Here is a 20,759-nt window from a genome sequence, read left to right on the forward strand (position 1 = left end):
TTCTTTGCCATTTAGATTATTTCCAATTTTTCGCTATTGTAAATAATGCAGACATAACCTCATGCATTTACCTTTTTGTTTGTTTGTTTCGTTTGTATGTTATTCTTTAGGTTACAAATCAAGGAGTAGAATTTACGAGGAAAAGATACGGTCATTTTTATGGCTTTCTATGTAGTGCCATATTGTGTTCCCAAAGGGTTGTATCTGTTTAAAATGCCTTCTTAAACGAATGTATTAAACAGGTTCTTTCTAAAATTTAAAAATAACTCAGAAAAATTAGGTAGTTTTACACTTACTTAAAGTTAAAAATAATTTTTGTCTCTTAATAAATGAAGAGTGTGGGTAGATGATCTAACAGATTACTAAAAGTTTAGATGAGTTAACTTAAGCTACACTTCTTCACTTTTCTCAAGTTACGGCACACATGGAAAGTGATATGGTAGGCACACTGGAGAAAATGGACAAAGATGTTTCTGGCCCCGAAGCTTCAGCCACCCAGGCCACCTCTGGCTACTCCAAGAGCTGTGGGGATCCATATCTAGGCACATCTATCACCCAAAGAGCCAGTGTACATGGGAAGGGAAGTTCTAATTGAGGTTAGGTGACTCAATCCAAGTCACAAAATCTAGTTAGTGGAAAATGAATTCAAATTTCTTCTCATCAATGTATTTTCTACTATGTCACAATGTTCTACATGCTTTCTGGCTCTAAATTTCAATTTCACATGCAGACAGGTACCTATACTTATGAATAAAGAGGATTTTCTGATATGCTTAAGGACACCTAAACTAGCAATTTACATCAAAGCTGAAAATTAAAAATAGCTCTTAGGATCAACAAATATTCAACTCTTTCCTCTGCAATTTTTCAGATTTTCCATTCTTTTAAATTTAGTTTGTAAACTCTGAATAGTAATAATCTTTTGCACAACATCTTGTATATCTCTGGTAGTCAGTAAATAAAGAATCATAACTATAAATAATCCACACTACAAAGGAAACACACTAGACTTAAGTCCATTCTAAATAATTCTAAGGTAAAAAAAAAATTTTAAGTATTGATTTTGTAGAGGTAGAGAATCTTCCCTCTTTATATTTCAAATCCCTTGTTAGCTAAATGGAACCTTAATGTACACTATTACATTACATTAATGTACACTATTACACTGTCATAAGAAATATTTCACTCCACAGAATGATTTTGACCTACACCCAGTGTTGATGCTACCAGGAGAAAAAAATTCACTGCAAAGACGTTTCACCTTTTACCAAGTGTCCAGCGTTCCAGATCACCTTTGATGAGCAGAGATTAAAGGTAGTAACCCCACTGATTCAACTGTAAATATACATAAGATGTTTCTTGACCATTAATCACAGGGTTGGGGTGCAGAGTGGGGGTTAGGCATGAGAATTTACCTAACGTGTGCCAGGCCACAATAACAAGTAAGACACTCCAAACCCTACATCCTTTTTCACTACACCCTGAAACAGTGATTACTTGGTCATTTCTATGGACTTAATCAAACATTATACACACAAACACACCCGTGGGACCGCATGGCACTTGGAAGATTACCCACGATTTCCCACTTATTAAGATCTGGATCATATTTCTCAATGCTCTGAAGATATGTCCCCTTTGAGTAGGAATACCCCCCAGTGACATAAATACATCCATTCATGATGACGGCACCACACTCCATTCTCCTTTCCATCATGGGAGCGATCTCTCTCCATTCATTCTGTTCAGGGTCATAGCATTCTGTGATTGTAGTTTGTCCACCAACTAGATAGAGCTTATTTTCAAATGGAACTGAACACAATCCATATTCTATTAAAAAGAAAAAAGCATATTTCTATTAGGATAACAAACAAAAGAGATACCTTAGGGTGGTGATATAATAATGCTTTACAATTTAGCATACAAAAATAGAGTAGCTGTGACATTTTGATTCCAGCACACACTACCACAACACGGAGCCTTAAAATCCACTCCCAATCACCAGACTCAGATGACCTATTCCTGCCACTGTCTTTCAGGTTATCCCTAAACTGGCTTTGCAGGATGCCGGGAGGAACTCATCCTCCGACCACTACCCTTCCGGGAACTTGCCAGCACAGGCACCTTTTTCTCTATGCCTATGTGTAAAAGGTGGTGGCAGCAGAGTCCCTCTGCCATGAAGACGTCCCAGGTAACTGGTGTAGGGTCCTTCGGGTGTTAGCAGCTAACCCTGTACAGTATCTGCTGCCACAGGCGCTTGCCTCTCTCACACTGCTGGTCAAGTTAAAGACACAAGAAGTTAGAGAAATACAAGCCAGTTTAGTGGGGAACTACAGTCTGTGACCTTAAGAAGCTGTGTAAGGTGCTCAAAGGCCGAGGGCTGCCGTGTGAGGTCTGCATCCTGGGGCTGGGAGTCCACCTCTTGGGGGTCAGCTTTCCAGGACGTTTTAATTTTTTCCATTTTATCTCCCCTTCCACATCGAAACCTGCTGGCTCTTCAAGGCACCAGGATCTTTGGCAACTTCACTTCCTCTCCCTTCTTCCCAGGGCTGTGACTAGGGTAAGGCAAGTGAGGTGCCCAGAGCACAAAACAGGAGGAGACTCTTCCACTTCCGAGCAACTCCTTCAGTTCTGTGCCTCAAGGGTCTCACTTGCCTGACCCTAGTCCCAGCCCTGTTTCTTCCACGCCCTCAGTTCTAATATCGCTCCCAGCCTGTGAGTTCTTTCTCTGAAAGTATCAACCATTAGATTACACTTAAATACTTCTAGCTGCAGACCCGAAGAAAGAGCAGGAGTTGTCAGTGGCACTAATACTACGGCGAATAAATGAAGATTTAGCTTGCCATTGCTGAGCTGTTCCATCTGTCTGGAACACCTTCTTTTCCCAGGTCCTTGCACAGCTGCCTTCTCCATGTCATTCGGGTCTCATCTTACTCTCACCTCCTCAGAGGGCCTTCCCAGATCATCCAACCTGAAGGAGCCGGTCAGGCATCTCTACCACATCACCCTATTTTAATTCTCTCTGTAGTTCTTCTCATGATCCGATGTGGTTCCTGTTTACAGTCTCTCTCTTCCTTCTGACAGTGCAGGAACTGTGTCCCGCCCACCACTCCTCTCCCAACTGAAGGATGGCAAGTGTCTGGCATCTTGTAAGGACTCAATAAAAGTTTGTTGAATCAATGAACGAATTGTACCTTGTACCCTCTGTGCCCAAATATGCGCTCCCATTACTTCGTGGAAGAAAAGCTTATAAGGCCTTCTTTAGAAGGAAAGAATGTACAATCAGAAATGTGATTTCCCCTTTAAGTAGGGAAGACAAATTCTTATCAGTAAAGTTCTTACTATTTAGGTTTCAAAGCCTAAGGAAAAATCTGAGAAGACTGGTATTTCTGCTTTGAGTCCACATACTGTTGTTCTCTGGTTTCTGACATCCAAGAAAAAAAGAATTCTCCTACCTCTGAAAACCCATTTATTACCTTTCAGTTATACACATGAAGAATTTTTATAGGATTTAGTTGTTTTTGAGTACTTGTGACACATTGCTTGTTTATATAAATTATGAGTCATTCTGTCAAATGGTTATTGTGAAAATTAATGATGATTCAAAACTTTTATCAGTTGGTATAAATGATTCAACAATGAGCTTATTAAGCTTTTCTTAAATTATTCAAATCTCACAAAAAATCCTCAATTTGCAACTCTTATGTTAAGAGAAGTATCTCAATCTTTCTATAGCAGTAAAAATGTTTAAAATAAAGTGACTCCTGGGCTCTCTATTCTGTTCCATTGACCTACGTGTCTGTTTTTGTGCCAGTACCATACTGTTTTGATTACAGTAGTTGTGTAGTATAGTCTAAAGTCAGCGATTCCTCCAGCTCTGTTCTTCTTTTTCAGGACTGTTTTGGCTATTCAGGGTCTTTTGTGTTTCCACACAAATTTTAAAATTATTTTTTCTAGTTCTGTGAAAAATACCCTTGGTATTTTTTAAATTAATTAATTAATTAATTTTATTTGTTTTTGGCTGTGTTGGGTCTTCGTTGCTGGGCGTGGGCTTTCTCTAGTTGTGGTGAGCGGGGGCTACTCTTCGTTGTGGTGTGCAGGCTTCTTCTTGTGGTGGCTTCTCTTGTTGCAGAGCACAGGCTATATAGGGCATTTCAGTAGTTGTAGCACACGGGCTCAGTAGTTGTGGCTTGCGGGCTCTAGAGTGCAGGCTCAGTAGTTGTGACACACAGGCTTAGCTGCTCTGCGGCATGTGGGATCTTCCCAGACCAGGGCTCAAACCCGTGTCTCCTGCATTGGCAGGCAGATTCTTAACCACTGTGCCACCAGGGAAGCCCTACCCTTGGTATTTTGATAGGGATTGCACTGAATCTGTAGATTGCCTTAGGGTAGTGTGGTCATTTTAACCATATTAATTCTTCCAATCCATGAACACAGTATGTCTTTCCATCTGTTTGTAGCATCTTCAATTTCTTTCATCAGTGTCTTACAGTTTGCCGAGCACAGGTCTTTACCTCCTTAGGAAGGTTTAGTCCCAGGTGTTTTATTCTTTTTGATGCAATGGTAAATGGGATTGTTTCTTTAATTTCTCTTTCTGATAGTTCATTGTTAGCATATAGAAATCCAACAGATTTCTGTATATTAATGCTGTATCCTCATGATCAATTAATCTATGACAAAGGAGGCAAGAATATACAATGGAGAAAAGAAAGTCTCTTCAACAAGTGGTGCTGGGAAACCTAGACAGCTACATGGAAAAGAATGAAATTAGAACATTGCCTCACACCATATACAAAAATAGACCCAAAATGGATTAAAGACCTAAATGTAAGGCCAGATACTATAAAACTCTTAGAGGAAAAGACAGGCAGAACACTCTTTGACATAAACCACAGCAAGGTCTTTTTTGATCTACCACTTAGAGTAATGAGAATAAAAAACAAAAATAAACAAATGGGACCTAATTAAACTTAAAAGCGTTTGCACAGCAAAGGAAACCATAAACAAGACTAAAAGACAGCCCTCAGAATCGGAGAAGATATTTGCAAATGAAGCAACTGACAAAGGATCAATCTCCAAAATATACAAACAGCTCATGCAGCTCAATATCAAAAAAAACAAACAACCCAATCAAAAAATGGGCAGAAGACCTAAACAGACATTTCTCTAAAGAAGACATATAAATCGCCAACAAATACATGAAAAGATGCTCAAAATCACTGATTATTAGAGAAATGGAAATCAAAACTACAATGAGGTATCACCTCACACTGGTCAGAATGGCCATCATCAAAAAATCTAGAAACAATAAATGCTGGAGAGGGTGTGGAGAAAAGAGAACCCTCATGCACTATTGGTGGGAATGTAAATTGATACAGCCAATATGGAGAACAGTATGGAGGTTCCTTAGAAAACTAAAAATAGAACTACTGTATGACCCAGCAATCCCACTACTGGGCATATACCCAGAGAAAACCATAATTCAAAAAGAGTCATGCACCCCAATGTACACTGCAGCATTATTTACAATAGCCAGGACATGGAAGCAACCTAAATGTCCATCAACAGAGGAATGGATAAAGAATATATGGTACGTATATACAGTGGAATATTAGCCATAACAAAGAACAAAATAATTCATTTGCAGCAACATGGATGGACCTAGGGATTGTCATACTGAGTGAAGTAAGTCAGAGAATGATGAATATTATATGATATTGCTTATATATGGAATCTTAAAAAAGGGTACAAATGAACTTATCTACAAAACAGAAATAGAGTTACAGAGTAGAAAACAAACTTATGGTTACCAGGGGGCAAGAGCGGGAGGGATAAGTTGGGATATTGGGATTGACATATACACACTACTATGTGTAAAACAGATAACTAATAAGACCTACTATATAGCACGGGGAACTCTACTCAGTACTCTGTAATGGCCTATATGGGAAAAGAATCTAAAAAAGAGTGGATATATGTATATGTATCTGATTCACTTTGCTATACACCTGAAACTAACACAACATTGTAAATCAACTATACTCCAATAAATAAATAAATTTTTTAAAATGATAAAGCCAAAAAAACCCAGATGAACAGATAAAAAAGATGTGATATATATATAATATACACACACACACACAATGGAATACTACTCAGCCATAAAAAAGAAAGAAATTTTGCCATTTGCAACAACATGGATGGACTTGGAGGGTATTATGCTAAGTGAAATAAGTCAGACAGAGAAAGACAAATACTGCATGATATCACTTATATGTGGAATCTAAAAAATAAAACAAGCTAGTTAATATAACAAAAAAGAAACAGACTCACAGATATAGAGAAAAAACTAGTGGTTACCAGTGGGGAGAGGGAAGTGGGAGAGGGGCAAGATAGGGGTAGGGGATTAAGAGGTACAAACTATTATGTATAAAATGAATAGGCTACAAGAATATATTGTACAGCACAGGGAATATAGCCTATACTTTGTAATAACTATAAAGTATAAAATATTTTAACTATAAAAAAATTTAAAAATTATAAATCACTATGCTGTACGCCTAAAACATATAATATTGTACATAAACTATATCTCAGTTTTTAAAAAGTATAAAAATAAATAAAGTGGGCTTCTCTGGTGGCACAGTGGTTAAGAATCCGCCTGCCATGGCAGGGGACACGGGTTCCATCCCTGGTCCAGGAACATACCACATGCTGTGGAGCAACTAAGCCCGCAAGCCACAACTACTGAGCCCACGTGCTACAACTACTGAGCCCGCATGCCTACAGCCCGTGTTCCACAGAAAGAGACGCCACTGCAACGACAAGCCTGCGCACTGCAATGAAGAGCAGCCCCCGCTCACCGCAACTAGAGAAAGCCTGTGTGCAGCAATGAAGAACCAATGCAGCCATAAACAAACAAACAAATAAATAAATAAATTCCTGGTAGTTTTTCCCCTGTTACCCAAATGCAACATAATGTTCTGTTATAGTTGATGGAAACTTCCTCAGCTATAACTGCCTTTTTTCCTGTTGGTCACTCTATGAAGCTACTGAGGCTAAGGGACTGTGTCTTGTTTATTGAGCTCCTAGCACTGTACAGAGCAAGCAGGAAGCACTCAGCAAATATCTGTTGGACAAATGAATGAATGAAAAATTTCAAACCAAGCATGAGGGATAGCATCATCTGTCATGGCTCAAAAGAGTTTACACACAAATATGCACTATAAATACATGGCAGTCTGAATTCAGTGTTACATGAGTGATAGGAACAAAGCCATGCAGGGATTCAGAGACAACCACAATATTTTCAGGTATTCAATATCCATTGAAATACTTCAAGATTTTTACCTAAGATTTTTTTCTCACTGAAAAGACCTGTAAAGCTTATCTAATCTAACTTCCTTATTTTGCTGGAAAGTAAGATCCAAGAGCTTAAGCTGCTGCCCAAGATTACACAAGTGAATAAATAGCAGAGCCAGGAGAGAACGTTTTTCCCACTGAACACAGCTCTCCACGGATTTTCCCTCTCTATCACTTACTGCTTCTCCCGGGTTCTTCACGCACTCTTCTTCCTCAGCTCATCCTTTAACTAATGCTGTTTCCCAAGATTCTGCTCACTACTGTGTTGTTGGTCCCAACCTCCCAAGGCATCTCTTTCACCTCCACACATAGTCATCATCTCTAAGCAAACAACTCACAGATCTCTGCATTTAGCTGCATTCTTCCTCCTGCAGAACCACACTTCCCATCGCTTGCTGGACAGCTCTTCTGAGTTATCTAACTGGTCCTTGACATTTCACTACAAAACTGAGTTCATCATCTCTCCTCTTCTCCCCTCCCACTGGTTGCTATTTCAGTGCTCCTAGTCAATCAGCCAGAGAGCCTGGAATGACTGTCAATTCCTTTCTCGTCCTCATCGCCAACGTCCAATCACCCAAGGGAGCAATCACTACCATTCAATCAATGATGAATCTGTAACATTCCTCGCACCTGCCTGTTTTCTACTCCTACCACTTCAGGCTTTCAGTATTTCTCACCTGGTTTATTACAAGAGCTTTAGCAGATCTCCCTGCCGTCTTTTTCCCAGTCTATTCTCAAAGGAGTTCTTTTCTTGAAGCTAGAACTGATCACGCATCATTCTCTTGCTCTGAAAACTTTAAGCTCTCTATTTTTAAAATTCTCCAGGCTGCCATTCAAAGCCCTCCATGACATGCTCTTCAACTGAACTCTCCCATCCAGTCTCTCATCCTACCCTCTTGCATCTCATTAATACACTTTTAGTCCCAGGAACTGGAATGAACCTGGAAATTTCCCTTCAGCCTTCCTTCACTGGCTAACTTTCTGCCAGAACACTCTTTCTCAAAAACTATCTTCCTTAATTGTAGCTATTCCTTAAGGCCCAAATCATAACAGCCTATGCCTGGAAGCCTTCTAAGATTGTCAGAGTCCCCTTAATTAGACTGAAGCTCTCTCTTCTCTCAATTTCAGTAGCACTTATTTTGTAAGACTGTCTTGTATTCCTGTTATGTATGTGTATTTACTACTAGATACTGAGTTCCTGTGGTAGTAAAATTAATCATCTTTGTGTCTTACGTAATAACTGTCGATAGAATGGTATCTTTCCCAAGGTAAGGTCTCAATAAATGTTATCTTGAATTTAATAGGATTATAGTCCCCTGTTTTTCAACTATACAAAGCAACCACCCTTAAAAGCATTAAGAAAAAAGATAACATTTAGATTACCTTTTAAAAATAACAGTAGTCATTTCTTTGTGGTCTAAGCTACATATCTATAAGGTAGACTCAAGACTGACATTTTACATTCTTCAGGAGGTGCTCCTAAAATGCATAAGAGGCATAACTTGCTATAATTCAGAGGATGTAGGTCCATATGCCTGTTATCAAGGAGGTAACAGACTAGCTGAATGAACCAGGCTAGGGGTAAGAAAAACAGCAGCACGGGCCTCCCAAGTCTATGATGTGATGAGAATGGAAGAGACTGTGGTGAAACGGAGCACATAAGCCTCATCTAAAGGGAACAGCCACTACTTGGCACCAATAATTGTTGCCAGGAAGGAATATGATCCAAGCTTGCCAGATCTTGCAATTTTTCTAAAGGCCAGAAATCATGATTTTTATTTGAAATCTCCTGAATTTTAAATATTGGTAACAAGCCAGTTAAAAAATATTTTGAACACTGTGAGAGCCAAATAGAAGATACCACGTAGGGTGCTAATTTGATAACTTCGTTTCTCACATTATGTCAGGAAAATGTCCAATGTGAATCAAAATGCTCCATATGGAATTCTAATATTCATTTCTGATTGATTTTTTGATTTGCCATGGCTTTACATACTTTGGCTTAAGTCTCACTACCTTTTAAACTCTCTTTCAAGCAGTTAACAAGCTATACCCAATTTAAGTATGTTATGAGACCTTTATTTCTATATTTATTTTAAAATTAATTAATTTACTTATTTTATTTTTGGCCGCGTTGGGTCTTCATCGCCGTGCACGGGCTTTCTCTAGTTGCAGTGAGTGCGGGCTTCTCTTGTTGCGGAGCACGGGCTCTAAGCGCGCGGGCCTCAGTAGTTGTGGCTTGCGGGCTCTAGAGCACAGGCTCAGTAGTTGTGGCGCACGGGCTTAGTTGCTCTGCGGCATGTGGGATCTTCCCGGACCAGGGATCGAACCCATGTCCCCTGCATTGGCAGGTGGATTCTTAACCACTGCGCCACCAGAGAAGTCCCTCAAGACGTTTATTTTTAAAGGAATCTCTTTATGAAATATAAAGTAAGTTTGTAATGTAAACAACTGCCCTCTAATTTGTTAATCTGACTTTTCATATGTTGGATTTTCTTTGTAAAGATAAGTCAGGGAAGTATCTAACTCATAAGGTTAACATGAGGATCAAATGAAGTAACAGTGTAGTTGTTAAGAGCATGAGCTCCCAGCCAGACTGCCTGGATTTGAATCTCACAACAAGCCCTAGCTAGCTGACCTTGGGCAATATATTCACTCTCTGTGTGCCTCAGTGAACTACAAAATAGTAGCAGTACCTAGCTCACAGGATTGCTGTGAGGTTTCAAAGGATTAATACAGATAAAAGTATTGGAATAGTTAGTGCCTGGTACATACTTATTGAATAAATGTTACCTATTACAGGCATACCTTGACGATATCGCAGGTTGGGTTCCAGAGCACAGTAATTAAGTGAATATCACAATGAAGCGTCACACAAATTTTTTTGTTTTCCAGGGCATATAAAAGTTATGTTTAGGGGTTTCCCTGGTGGCGCAGTGGTTGAGAATCTGCCTGCCAATGCAGAGGACACGGGTTCGAGCCCTGGTCTGGGAGGATCCCACATGCTGCGGAGCGGCTGGGCCCGTGAGCCACAACTACTGAGCCTGCGCGTCTGGAGCCTGCGTTCCGCAACAAGAGAGGCCGTGAGAGTGAGGGGCCCGCGCACCGCGATGAGGAGTGGCCCCCGCTCACCACAACTAGAGAAAGCCCTCGCACAGAAACGAAGACCCAACACAGCCATAAATAAATTAATTAATTAATTTTTTAAAAAAAATTCAAAAAAAAAGTTATGTTTATACTATACTGTAGTCTATTAAGTGTGTAATAGCATATTTTTATGTCTAGAAAAACAATGAATATACCTTAATTTCAAAATATTTTATTGCTAGAAAATGCCAATTCAATTACAATAGAACATCAGAGATCACTGATCACAGATTACAGTAACAAATGTAATAATAATGAAAAAGTCTGAAAGACTGCGAGAATAACCAAAATGTGACAAGACACAAAGTGAGCAAATGCTGTTGGAAAAATGGCACCGATAGAATTCTCAAGGCAGGGCTGCCACAAACCTTCAATTTGTAAAAAATGCAATATCTGCAAAGTACAATAAAGCAAAGCACAATAAAACAAGGTATGCCTGTACTCAGTATGACAGTTATTATTATTTTCTATTATAATTTCATTTGTTGTCACAGAAAGTTGTGGGGAGTCTGGGATAATACATCTGAATTACTAGGAGACGAAAGTCTACCTCCAAGATGTCTTCAGAGCCAGGACAGCGTATGGCTGAGGTCCCTCCTTGTGTAAGTCCTGTGGTATATGGAGACACAGCACCAGATTCAGGTGTGCTCCCCCTGAACTGTGAGATGACATATATGATGTATGGTGGAACTAGCTGCATTGGTCAAGAGTAGGAGAGCCTGTTCCCTTATGGAGAGGCAGATTGCTTATCGGTTATAGCACAGGTCAATGCAATCAAACTGCCTGACTTTGAATCCTGATCCACCACTTCCAAACTGTGTGACCTTGGCAAAGCTAAGCTACTTATCCCTTCTAAGCCTTTACAAATATGTAAAACAGGGGTAAACAATACTTACTCACAGGATTGTAGTTAGAATTTAAGGTAATATTACATGCAAAGTGCTCAGTCAGTACCTGACCTATGGAAAGTGCTCAAGAAGGTTAGCTATCATTATTCTCAGATGGTTCAAGCTCGTGAATTCCAACTATGCTCTCCAGTGACTCACACAAAAGCCGGATGCTATACGGAAAATGATTCAAAGTAGTATGGTGATATGGGGATATGAATCTTTCCTAATGAAAAAAACCTTAATCAGATGGCTTAACCTTAACCAGGTAACTGTAACAGGTTTATCCTTCCCCCTGAGCTCTACCCAAAGAGACAAGTCAAAGAACAAAGGACACCACAGAAGGCAGGCCATTCTTTGTGGGTAGACAACTGTTAAGGCCAACACAGGGCCCTGCACATCACAGGAGTAAGTGCTTAATAGCTATTGAAACCCAGAAAGAACATGCTTCTAAAAAAAAAAAAAAAAAAAAAAAATCATTTCCTGCGGAACTGAATCAACAGGTATCCTTCCCAACTATTTCCTAGACTAGTGGTTTTTAACTGTCAATAAAAACTGTGTTTTATATAATGCATGTAGTAAATGAAAGAAAGCATATAACCAAGGAACAGGAAACACGCAAAAAAGAATCTCAGTTAAAAAAAAATTTAAGAAGAAACTAATTCTTTTAACCACACAGGCTTAAAATATGTGTCATGTAAAGACATCAGGGAAAGTATTTGCAGATGTCATCTAGTTGGAATAAGCTACCTGTGAGTATTGTTAGATGCACACGTGAATATTTTGAGCCTTTAATTATACCCATGTGTAGCCTACTACAAATTTAGCACTTTCTACTTCCAGCCCATTTTTAGCCATCCCTGATGCTAAGATGCATCACAACGTGTACTATTTGAGACAGTAATTTGTTACCTGGATGTGGACTGGAGGTGATGAGGCTCCATTCATTGATGTCTGAACTGTAGCTCTGGACCTTGTCATAGGTGCAGCTTCCTCTGTATCCGCAGTGGCCGCCAATGACGTAGATAACTTCATGTAAGACGCAGGCAGTAGCATTTCCCACGCCTGTGCGTTAATTAAAATCACATCTTCAGATTGCTCTTTCATTCGGTTTTGCAGTGAATGTTGGACTAAGATCATTATTGCTTTTGTTATTATTGACAGTAGATACAAGGCATTGTGCTAGATGCTATGAAGGATAGAAGAATACAAAAAAAAAAAAAAAAAAAAAAAAAGGCTCCCTGCACCTTTTTCTAAAAGGGGTGAGACATTTACACAAATAATTAGAACACAGGGCAGAGAACTCCTACGAACGTTCAGAGCAAGGAGACACTGCTTTGACTAGGGGAGTCATGGCAGGCAGTGGCAGAATTTGACCTGGGCCTCGGTAGGTAGCCTTTGGCAGGCACAGGTGAGAGGAAGCCATCCTAGGCAGAGGGAAAGGTGAGTGCTTATTGGACAATGTCACGTAGCCGAGTTTGATTCCCAGCACTTGGGCAGGGCAGGTGGCACACCTGGGGCTGTCGTGTGGGAATTAAAGCTGACGTGGTAAACTGAAGCCACGTGGCAAAGGATCCTGATGCCCAAGTAAGAAACATGGACTTAATTTAGCAGGACTTTTAAGGTTTTTAAACAGAGGAAGGGAGGGACTACAGGGGTAGAAGGGCAAGAGCCAGAAAGAGCTAGGTATTGGCCCAGGTGCGAAGTACTGAGGGCCTGACTTTAGACTGGGCCTTGAGTCGGAGGGAAGGATACCAAGGTAAGAGACACCGGCAGAACAGATGGGCCTTGATGACTGACTGCGTCCAAGACAAACAAGACTCATTCTGAGGTCCTGAGCTCAGAAAACTGGGAAACACTGATGCCACAGAAAAATAAGGAAGAAATGGATTCAGCAGGGGAAGAAGACGTGAGGAAGAAAGATGAGGAGGCTCGTTTTAGTTGAAATTGTCAGTTTAAGTCTTTCAACCAACTTTTTACTTAGCCTATTAGATGGGCTGGTGCAGTTCAATCTCCCTGTGCATTTCTACTCCAAAACAAGAGTGAGTTTATAAGCAGGGCAGTTATGATGAGGGGAAAAAAAGTTAGGACTTTCTAAACAGCCAAGTATTTATTTCTTCTCTGTACACCCGTAAACTAAAAAAGGAAATGAATTTGAAACTTGACTCTGCCCAACTTCGGTGCTCATTACCAGGGAAAGCTGCTAGTTCACTTCATGGCTACAAAATAAAACAAACTGGGGAACATAGTGTTATCCTTTCTAGAGACAAATGGGAAACTTAAAGTTCAGCATGAGTCCACCCATCAGAACCAGTACTAGCAAAAAGTGCACAGAACTGACAGAAGTGTTACCCTTCCCTGGGATGGTCAGATACAATCAGGAATCAAAACTTAAGTTAAAAGTATAAAACTCTGGAATTTCAGACCCAGCTGGGGGGTAGGGGCGGACTTCAGCATACGAGGGTCTTCCATTCCACTCAAGGCTAAGGCAAGAACACGTGTGGCCTTCTTCACAGTGGAGACACCATTGCAGCACTTTCTTTTCAGGAAGCACTGTTTCACACATGATTTAACAACATTTCGGTAAAGTAATACATTTCAATCCTCAAAGAAATATATTCTAAACTGCAGAACCACTGAAATTGTGATCTTATCCTTAAGAAACAGAGGCAGAAATATATCCAGCTTTACAACAGCTGCTAAAATATTTGAACTTTCCTTGTTTCTTTTGTAGGAAAGGAGTCAGGACATTAAGAGCCACCCTGGGGAGAGGACTGGGTGAATTAGTAAATTGGGGGGTCAAGCTCAGGCAGAGTCAAAAACCAGAGCAGCTATCGCAGCAGGCGTTAAGCCACCTTCTCCCATCCTGTCAACTACTTCGCAACCTTCGGATGTGCAGGAGAGCGGTTGTAATTGAATATGAAAGATATTTCTGCCCTGTCAAAGCTGACATGTTCTTCTATAAGATGTTCATGACTATAATGCCTAACACTTACTGAGTGCTTACTCTGTGCCAGACACTGCCCTAAGCACTTCACGTGAATAAACTCAATTAATCCTTTCAGAACTAAGCTATGTAATATTGTGACCCCCATTGTACAGATGGCAAAACTGGGGCACAGGGAGATTAAACCATTTGCCCAAGCTCACCAGCAAGTAAGGTGAAAGTCAGGATTTGGATCCAGGCAGTTTGGCTTCAGAAGCAGCATGTTTGGTCACAAGGACATTCTGCCTCTCAGGCTTCCTGTTCTCATCCAAGAAACATACCGGGTCAGATTCCCAGACCAGGTCAGATTCCCACACCCTCACTAGCATTAAAAAAGAAACAGAAAGGCCTGGGAAGAAACATCTGGAATAAAATGACTCAAATTTGGTAACAACGTACCAGTTTGTGTGCAACTCCCCAGCACCAATGAATAAATGTAATGAAATAAGTGAGATTCTAGCTTAACTTTTTTTACAGTGGGAGAGAAAGACAGGGCTAATCTAGTACCAAACACAGCAGAAAATACAGTGTTTATCAGACAGATGCTGAGATCCAATAGCCACTGTGTGGGCCACGTGTGGGAGGTAGGGGACCTGCCCCTCTCCTTTACCCTCTAAGACAAGACTGGAATCCCAAAGAGCAGAGGGTGTTTGTCTCTAGTTTTTGAGAGAATGTAATTTGTTACACCCTATAGGGACCAAACCTTTCAAGGTTTTAATGAAAGACCTTTTAAAAGACAGATGATCAGATGACGAGAGGAAAAAAAGCTGAACATTTAAAAGCAGAATCAAAAAGGTTCAGTGCCAAGAGCAAGCAAAAAAAAAAAAAAGAAAATTAAACATGAATAAAACTACCCAGCTTTCTCTCTTCATTTAGCCTTTGATTTAAATATAAATTCTTAAGACTCAAAGCAAGATGTAGATTCAAAACAGGCTGTAGAATAAGAAGAATGAATTATACTGTTTTCTTATATAAATAATATTTCTTTTCTAGCCTGGGCAGCATACTCTGATCACATAACTCTCAGTCAAGTTGGGGACTGCTATACTATATTTTCACTTGGAACATTCTGTGTAACATTATTTGTATAAGCCACTATAGTTCCTAGGTAGCATTCCAAAGTGATAAATTCTTTTCAACGTTATCTGTGAGAGAAGTGAGAGACCCTTGGCCTAACCTCAAACACCTAAAAAATACAGAATGAACACAATCTGCACTTACCTTTAATCATGTTTGCAATAGGAATCCATTTCTCTTTTAATGGATCATAGAACTCGGCCTCTTCTGCTGGAGCCCCTTTTCTGTAACCACCTAAAGCATAGACACAGCCACCCAAGGTGACTGCACAGTGATAATACCTGGCATTGAGCATTGGCAAACCTTCTGTCCATTCATCACTTTCACCGTTATAGATCCACACTGTGTCAAGAGCTTCTATGTTATCCGTTCTGTAACCCCCAGTTACATAAATATTGGGTCCCAAACATGTAACACCATAGCTCTCCCTAGTGTAATCTGGTATTTCTGCTCCCTGGATCCAAACATTTGTCAAAGGATCCCATACGTGCACCTCTGATAAAGGATGCCAGTAATAGCCTCCAATGATATACATTGTGGCTGTGGACCTCTGAGAAATCTCTTTATGCATGGGATTCAAAGCATTGTATATGAGAGATCGGATCTTATTTTCAGTTAACAGGCAGCTTCTTTGAAGGCCCAAAGCTGTTTTTAAATACACTGGATCTATATCTATGTTGATATAGCTTAGTAGATTATACAGGCATTCAATTCGATTTTCTACATCATGAGCAGTCCACTTGATAACTGGCTCTATGACAGCTTCTTCTTTCCAAACACTGAGATTCTTTCTGGACAAGATAAAGAGAAACTTTTCAAGGCTGATTTCCAGAAATTCTTCTTGTTGCCATACTTCCTTAAACCTTGAGCATAGAATTCTTCGAGATTCCTTCTCTAGTTCTGGACACACGTGAAATTCTGCAAAGGAGTGCATTCCAATACAATTATCAATATCCAAGTGCCTTACCAAAAACTGCTCACATGCTTTCTTTACCGAAAGGAACTGTAGCAGATCTGCTGCTTCAAGCAGGCTTTGAACATTTCTTTTAGTTATCTCAATTTGGGACGTGTACGCATAATTTACAAGGCCTTCCAAGATATCATGGTGGATGCCAGAGATTTTTATTTTATTTTTAAATTTTTCTTTCATGTCAGCTGTGAACATTGCTTTAAAATAATTGCTGCAAGCAGCTAAAACAGCTCGGTGACAATGGAAGATTATGCCTGAAGGACACTGAAGGGTAATATCAGTAAATAATCCATCCAAGTAAAAAGTTTTGAATGCATCCAGAAAATCCACTGGATGCGTCGAATCCTTGAAAAGGTAAATATAATCTTCTTGTCCTTTTAGAGCCATGGCTGCAATAAACATGAAACAATAAACGTGTTTTCAATTGTGCGCATTACCTCATAATCAATGCTAAATATTCCTGTCATTATAATGATTGATTAGCATCGAATATACAAAACTAGACTAAGTTCAGCACTCTGTCACAAATGCAAAATGTGGACACACTATTTCATAATTTATATGATGGTCAATTTCAATGCAGGCAGGGTAGCTCGGAGTCTGATATGAAGCCCCCGGATTGCTCAGGGGTCCTTTCGAGAAGAAATATTGATTTGCTACCCCATTCACCCAATCTCCGAGTTGCCGGTCCTAGAGAGAGCCCCCACTTGGCAAACCAAGTGTCCAAGAGGTCACCCCACTCGAGGCTGGACCTTGGCCGTCTCGGCTCGGCCCCAATTCAACCTTTTCCCCGAGTTCCGTCTCCATTTCAAGTCGAATCGAGATGCCAGGAAAGGGATGATCGAAATATAACTGGACAGAAGAAGTCTCGGAAAAGGGAAATCCTGTGCCTTTCTGCTCAAGGAAGGACGCAAAGGAAAACGGCCGGACGGCGGCCCCTCCATCCGCGTGCCCGCTCCCCGGCTGCCGCAGGGCTTTCCGCGCGCCGCGCGCCCGGCCCCCGGCCCGCGTTTCCGCCCGGAGACCGCCCCGCCCGGGGGCCTGGCACGGGGACTCGCCTCGAGGGCGCCGCGCGCCGCCGCCGGGCCGGGCGCCCGCGTCCCTCCACCCCGGGACGCCGCACAGGTGTGGGGAGGGCGCCGCGGACGGCCCCGCGCTCGGCCCGGCCCGCCGCCCGCGCGGCCATTGTCTCCGCGCCTCTACCGCGGTTTGGCCTCGCTCCCCCGCGCCCGGCCCCGCTCGCTCCCCGCCGGCTGGCCTTGCCCCGCACTCACCTCCGGCGGCGGCTCCCGGTCGCGCTGCGGACCCGCGGGCTAGTGGCGAGCGGGGGCGGGGGCGCCTCCGGACCCTCTGACCATCTTTGGAAGAGGCGCGGCGGAGGCTGCCTGCTAGTGCAGCTCCAGCCCACAAGCGGCTCCTATTTTGGTGCCCCGGCTGCTCCCCGCCTCCAACCGAACGGCCCCCCACGCGGCTGGGGCGCGGGGCAACTCGCGGTAACTCCCGGCTGGCGGGGCCGCGCTGCGGGCAGGGGCGGGGTGGGCGCGCGGGCGCGTGGCTGCGGCCCCTCCCCGGCGGGCTCCCCGGCAGCAGGTGGGACGGCTTCCCCGAGGAGACCGCCTGCGCCGCTAGCTTTTGCCCTTCTCCCGGGACCTGTGCCCGCATCCCCACCCCACGCACAGACACTGCCGAGCGTTTTCTCTCTAGACAAACGCTCTAAGTCCTGAATTAGGACCATATATAGGAGCTGGGGGGCCCCCTTTTCCCTCTTTCAGTAGCTCTCCCCAGCCCAGGCCCTAAGGGTGGAGTGGAATTGGGAGTCGGGGTTGGCGAGAATGCAGCAAACTTAAAGGTCTGGGGTTCAGGTTGCCTTCAAAATGCTAGAAGTAGTTGCCGCTTTCCCACGAACTCCGTCCCGCCCCCAGCAGAGCACTCTGGAGGAGTGCTGGGGAAGCCCCTGGGACTGATGTGTACACAGTGGGTTAACTTGGAGCTTTGAGAAAAACTGAGAGCAGCCAGGGCCAAGGATTCAGGTTACAGTATTTCGAACAGAGTAGCTGGAAGGAGCAGCCTCCAGTCTTTCTTCCTGGTGGCACAGTCCAATCACATAAAGACGTACATATGCTACACCACAAAGTTCATGTTATTGTTCCTACAAAAGACAATATCAAATATTTTCATTTATCATTCATTCATTTGCAAGATTTTATTGAGTGCCTAGGCACTGGTAATAGCGTGGTGAAAGATGGTCCATAGGGCTTCCCTGGTGGCGCAGTGGTTGAGAATCTGCCTGCCAATGCAGGGAACACGGGTTCAAGCCCTGGTCTGGGAAGAAACCACATGCCGCGGAGCAACTAGGCCCGTGAGCCACAATTACTGAGCCTGCGCGTCTGGAGCCTGTGCTCCGCAACAAGAGAGGCCGCGACGGTGAGAGGCCCGCGCACCGCGATGAAGAGTGGCCCCCGCTTGCCGCAACTAGAGAAAGCCCTCGCACAGAAACGAAGACCCAACACAACCAAAAATAAATAAATAAATTAAAAACAAACAAACAAACAAAAAGATGGTCCATAGCTCGCACGGAGTTTATAGTCTAGCCAGCTTAAAGGAGGAAGGAGACCAGGGTGAAAGGAACACCAGAGGCCCAGTGTGTTTCTCAGAATACGGTATGAGAGACAATATACAAAATGGCCAGACTGTATATGACAAAAGAACTCTGAACCACACAAGAAGTCCAGGAAGCCAAACCACAACTTGTGCAGCAGTTGGACCAGGAGGTGGTCAATGACTGCCAACTTCCCTATTTTTACCCCTACTTTCAACTTGGGACCAGTCAGAGAAAGCCAAATATGCTCCCCATACCAATGAGATAAAATACTCCCTGATTCTAGTAGCTGGACTCCAGCTTTCCCAGGCCAACAACCTCCAAAGTATACCTGAGACCTTCCCCTTTTTTCCACTTTTATAAAGCTTTCCCGCTCCCCTATCTGCCTTTGAGCTTCTATCAAAGGCAAATGATGGTCCTGACTCTCTTGCTATAGCAAGATCTGAATAAATGGCCTCCGTTCTCATTTGGGTGATTTTATTTTAATTCCGCATGTCAGACCACCTCAACTGAATTATGTGGGATACTAGAATCTGCATTCTAATCAAGGGCATCAGGTGATTCTTTTGCACAAATAGAAGAACATACGTTGGGGACTTCCTTGGTAGTCCAGTGGGTAAGATGCCGTGCTCCCAACGCAGGGGGGCAGGGTTCGATCCCTGGTTGGGGAACTAGATCCTGCATGCATGCCACAACGAAGATCCTGGAGTGCCACAACTAAGACCCGGTGCAGCCTAAATAAATAAATATATTTTTAAAAAAGAAGAAGAAGAACCTATGTTGGACCCAAAATGGAAGAAAAATGAAAGGTTTACTATCTCAACATCTGGTAAACAGTTTAGTAGAGAAGAAAAGTATATGAGATTTTGTTTCAGGGTTAAGATTCTTCTCTGCCACTTATCTATCATGTAGCTTAACTAAACTTCTCTTATCCTGAGTTTTCTGACTTGTAAAACAGAAAATATCAGTACTTTCTCAACTAACATAAGGATATTGGAAAGATAAAATTATGACAGTGAAAGCACTTAGGATGTGGTATATAAATGTTAACTATTATAATGAAAGGATATTTACACTTAATTCTCCATCACAACCTCAATTTGGAAATTAATATCTTATTAACATTTCTTCAAAAATTATGAACTTTGTAGTTAACTGTAATATCAGACACTTTGTCCTTCATGGATAGTGATGTTATTGTTGGTGTTGTCATTCAAGGACACAATTGCGATTGATTGAAGATGGGGCATTCTTTCCATGGTTGTCATTGAAGTGTGGCAATGGCTGTTTGTGGCTATGGTGCTAAGTTTGATGTATAGTAAATATAGGCTCTACCTAACTCAGAGGAGGGGCTTCTAGAATCATAACAGCATGTAATAAATGATTCTCGAATAACAGAATTCACTATATTGTCATTTGTTCTGTTATTTCAGATTGCTGCAGAGAGCAATTCATACTTTTGCCTCCATTGCCTGATGTTCTCTGGTTGTGAATTATTGCTTAAAAGTGTATATCGGCTATATGTCAATTATATCTCAAAAAAAAAATGACCCAAAAAAGTGCATATCAGTATGTATTAGACTGCTTCAGCCTGCCAAGAGAAGAGCAGGTCCTGAAGGGTATGGGCAGGAGCAGTTCCTCTTTACCACATGCTTTATCAAAAAGACCACTGCAAATGCTAATAGATTCGATGCACTCAGAAACATATAATTAGCATTCATAAGTTAAATA

General features: G+C 41.9%; 1 protein-coding gene and 1 long non-coding RNA gene across 2 annotated transcripts in view; one reads left to right on the forward strand and one right to left on the reverse strand.

Annotated features, from left to right (window-relative positions):
- Window positions 1-10,915, forward strand: part of LOC137764880 (uncharacterized) — a 32,198-nt gene extending 21,283 nt beyond the window's left edge. The window contains exons 2-4 of the long non-coding RNA XR_011074078.1: window positions 1,194-1,314; window positions 2,040-2,191; window positions 10,258-10,915. This is a non-coding gene — a long non-coding RNA (uncharacterized lncRNA). The remainder of the gene's footprint in view (window positions 1-1,193; window positions 1,315-2,039; window positions 2,192-10,257) is intronic.
- On the reverse strand, window positions 1,127-18,164 carry KLHL23 (kelch like family member 23). Its single transcript, XM_068543931.1, is given in 5 exon segments — window positions 1,127-1,830; window positions 12,309-12,461; window positions 15,604-16,818; window positions 17,704-18,082; window positions 18,084-18,164. Coding segments are annotated over 5 exon segments (2,139 nt in total). The 3' UTR covers window positions 1,127-1,519.
- Between the last annotated feature and the right edge of the window lie 2,595 nt (window positions 18,165-20,759).

This window comes from Eschrichtius robustus, chromosome 5 (assembly GCF_028021215.1).
Source record: "Eschrichtius robustus isolate mEscRob2 chromosome 5, mEscRob2.pri, whole genome shotgun sequence".
NCBI classification, from domain to species: Eukaryota; Metazoa; Chordata; class Mammalia; order Artiodactyla; family Eschrichtiidae; genus Eschrichtius; species Eschrichtius robustus.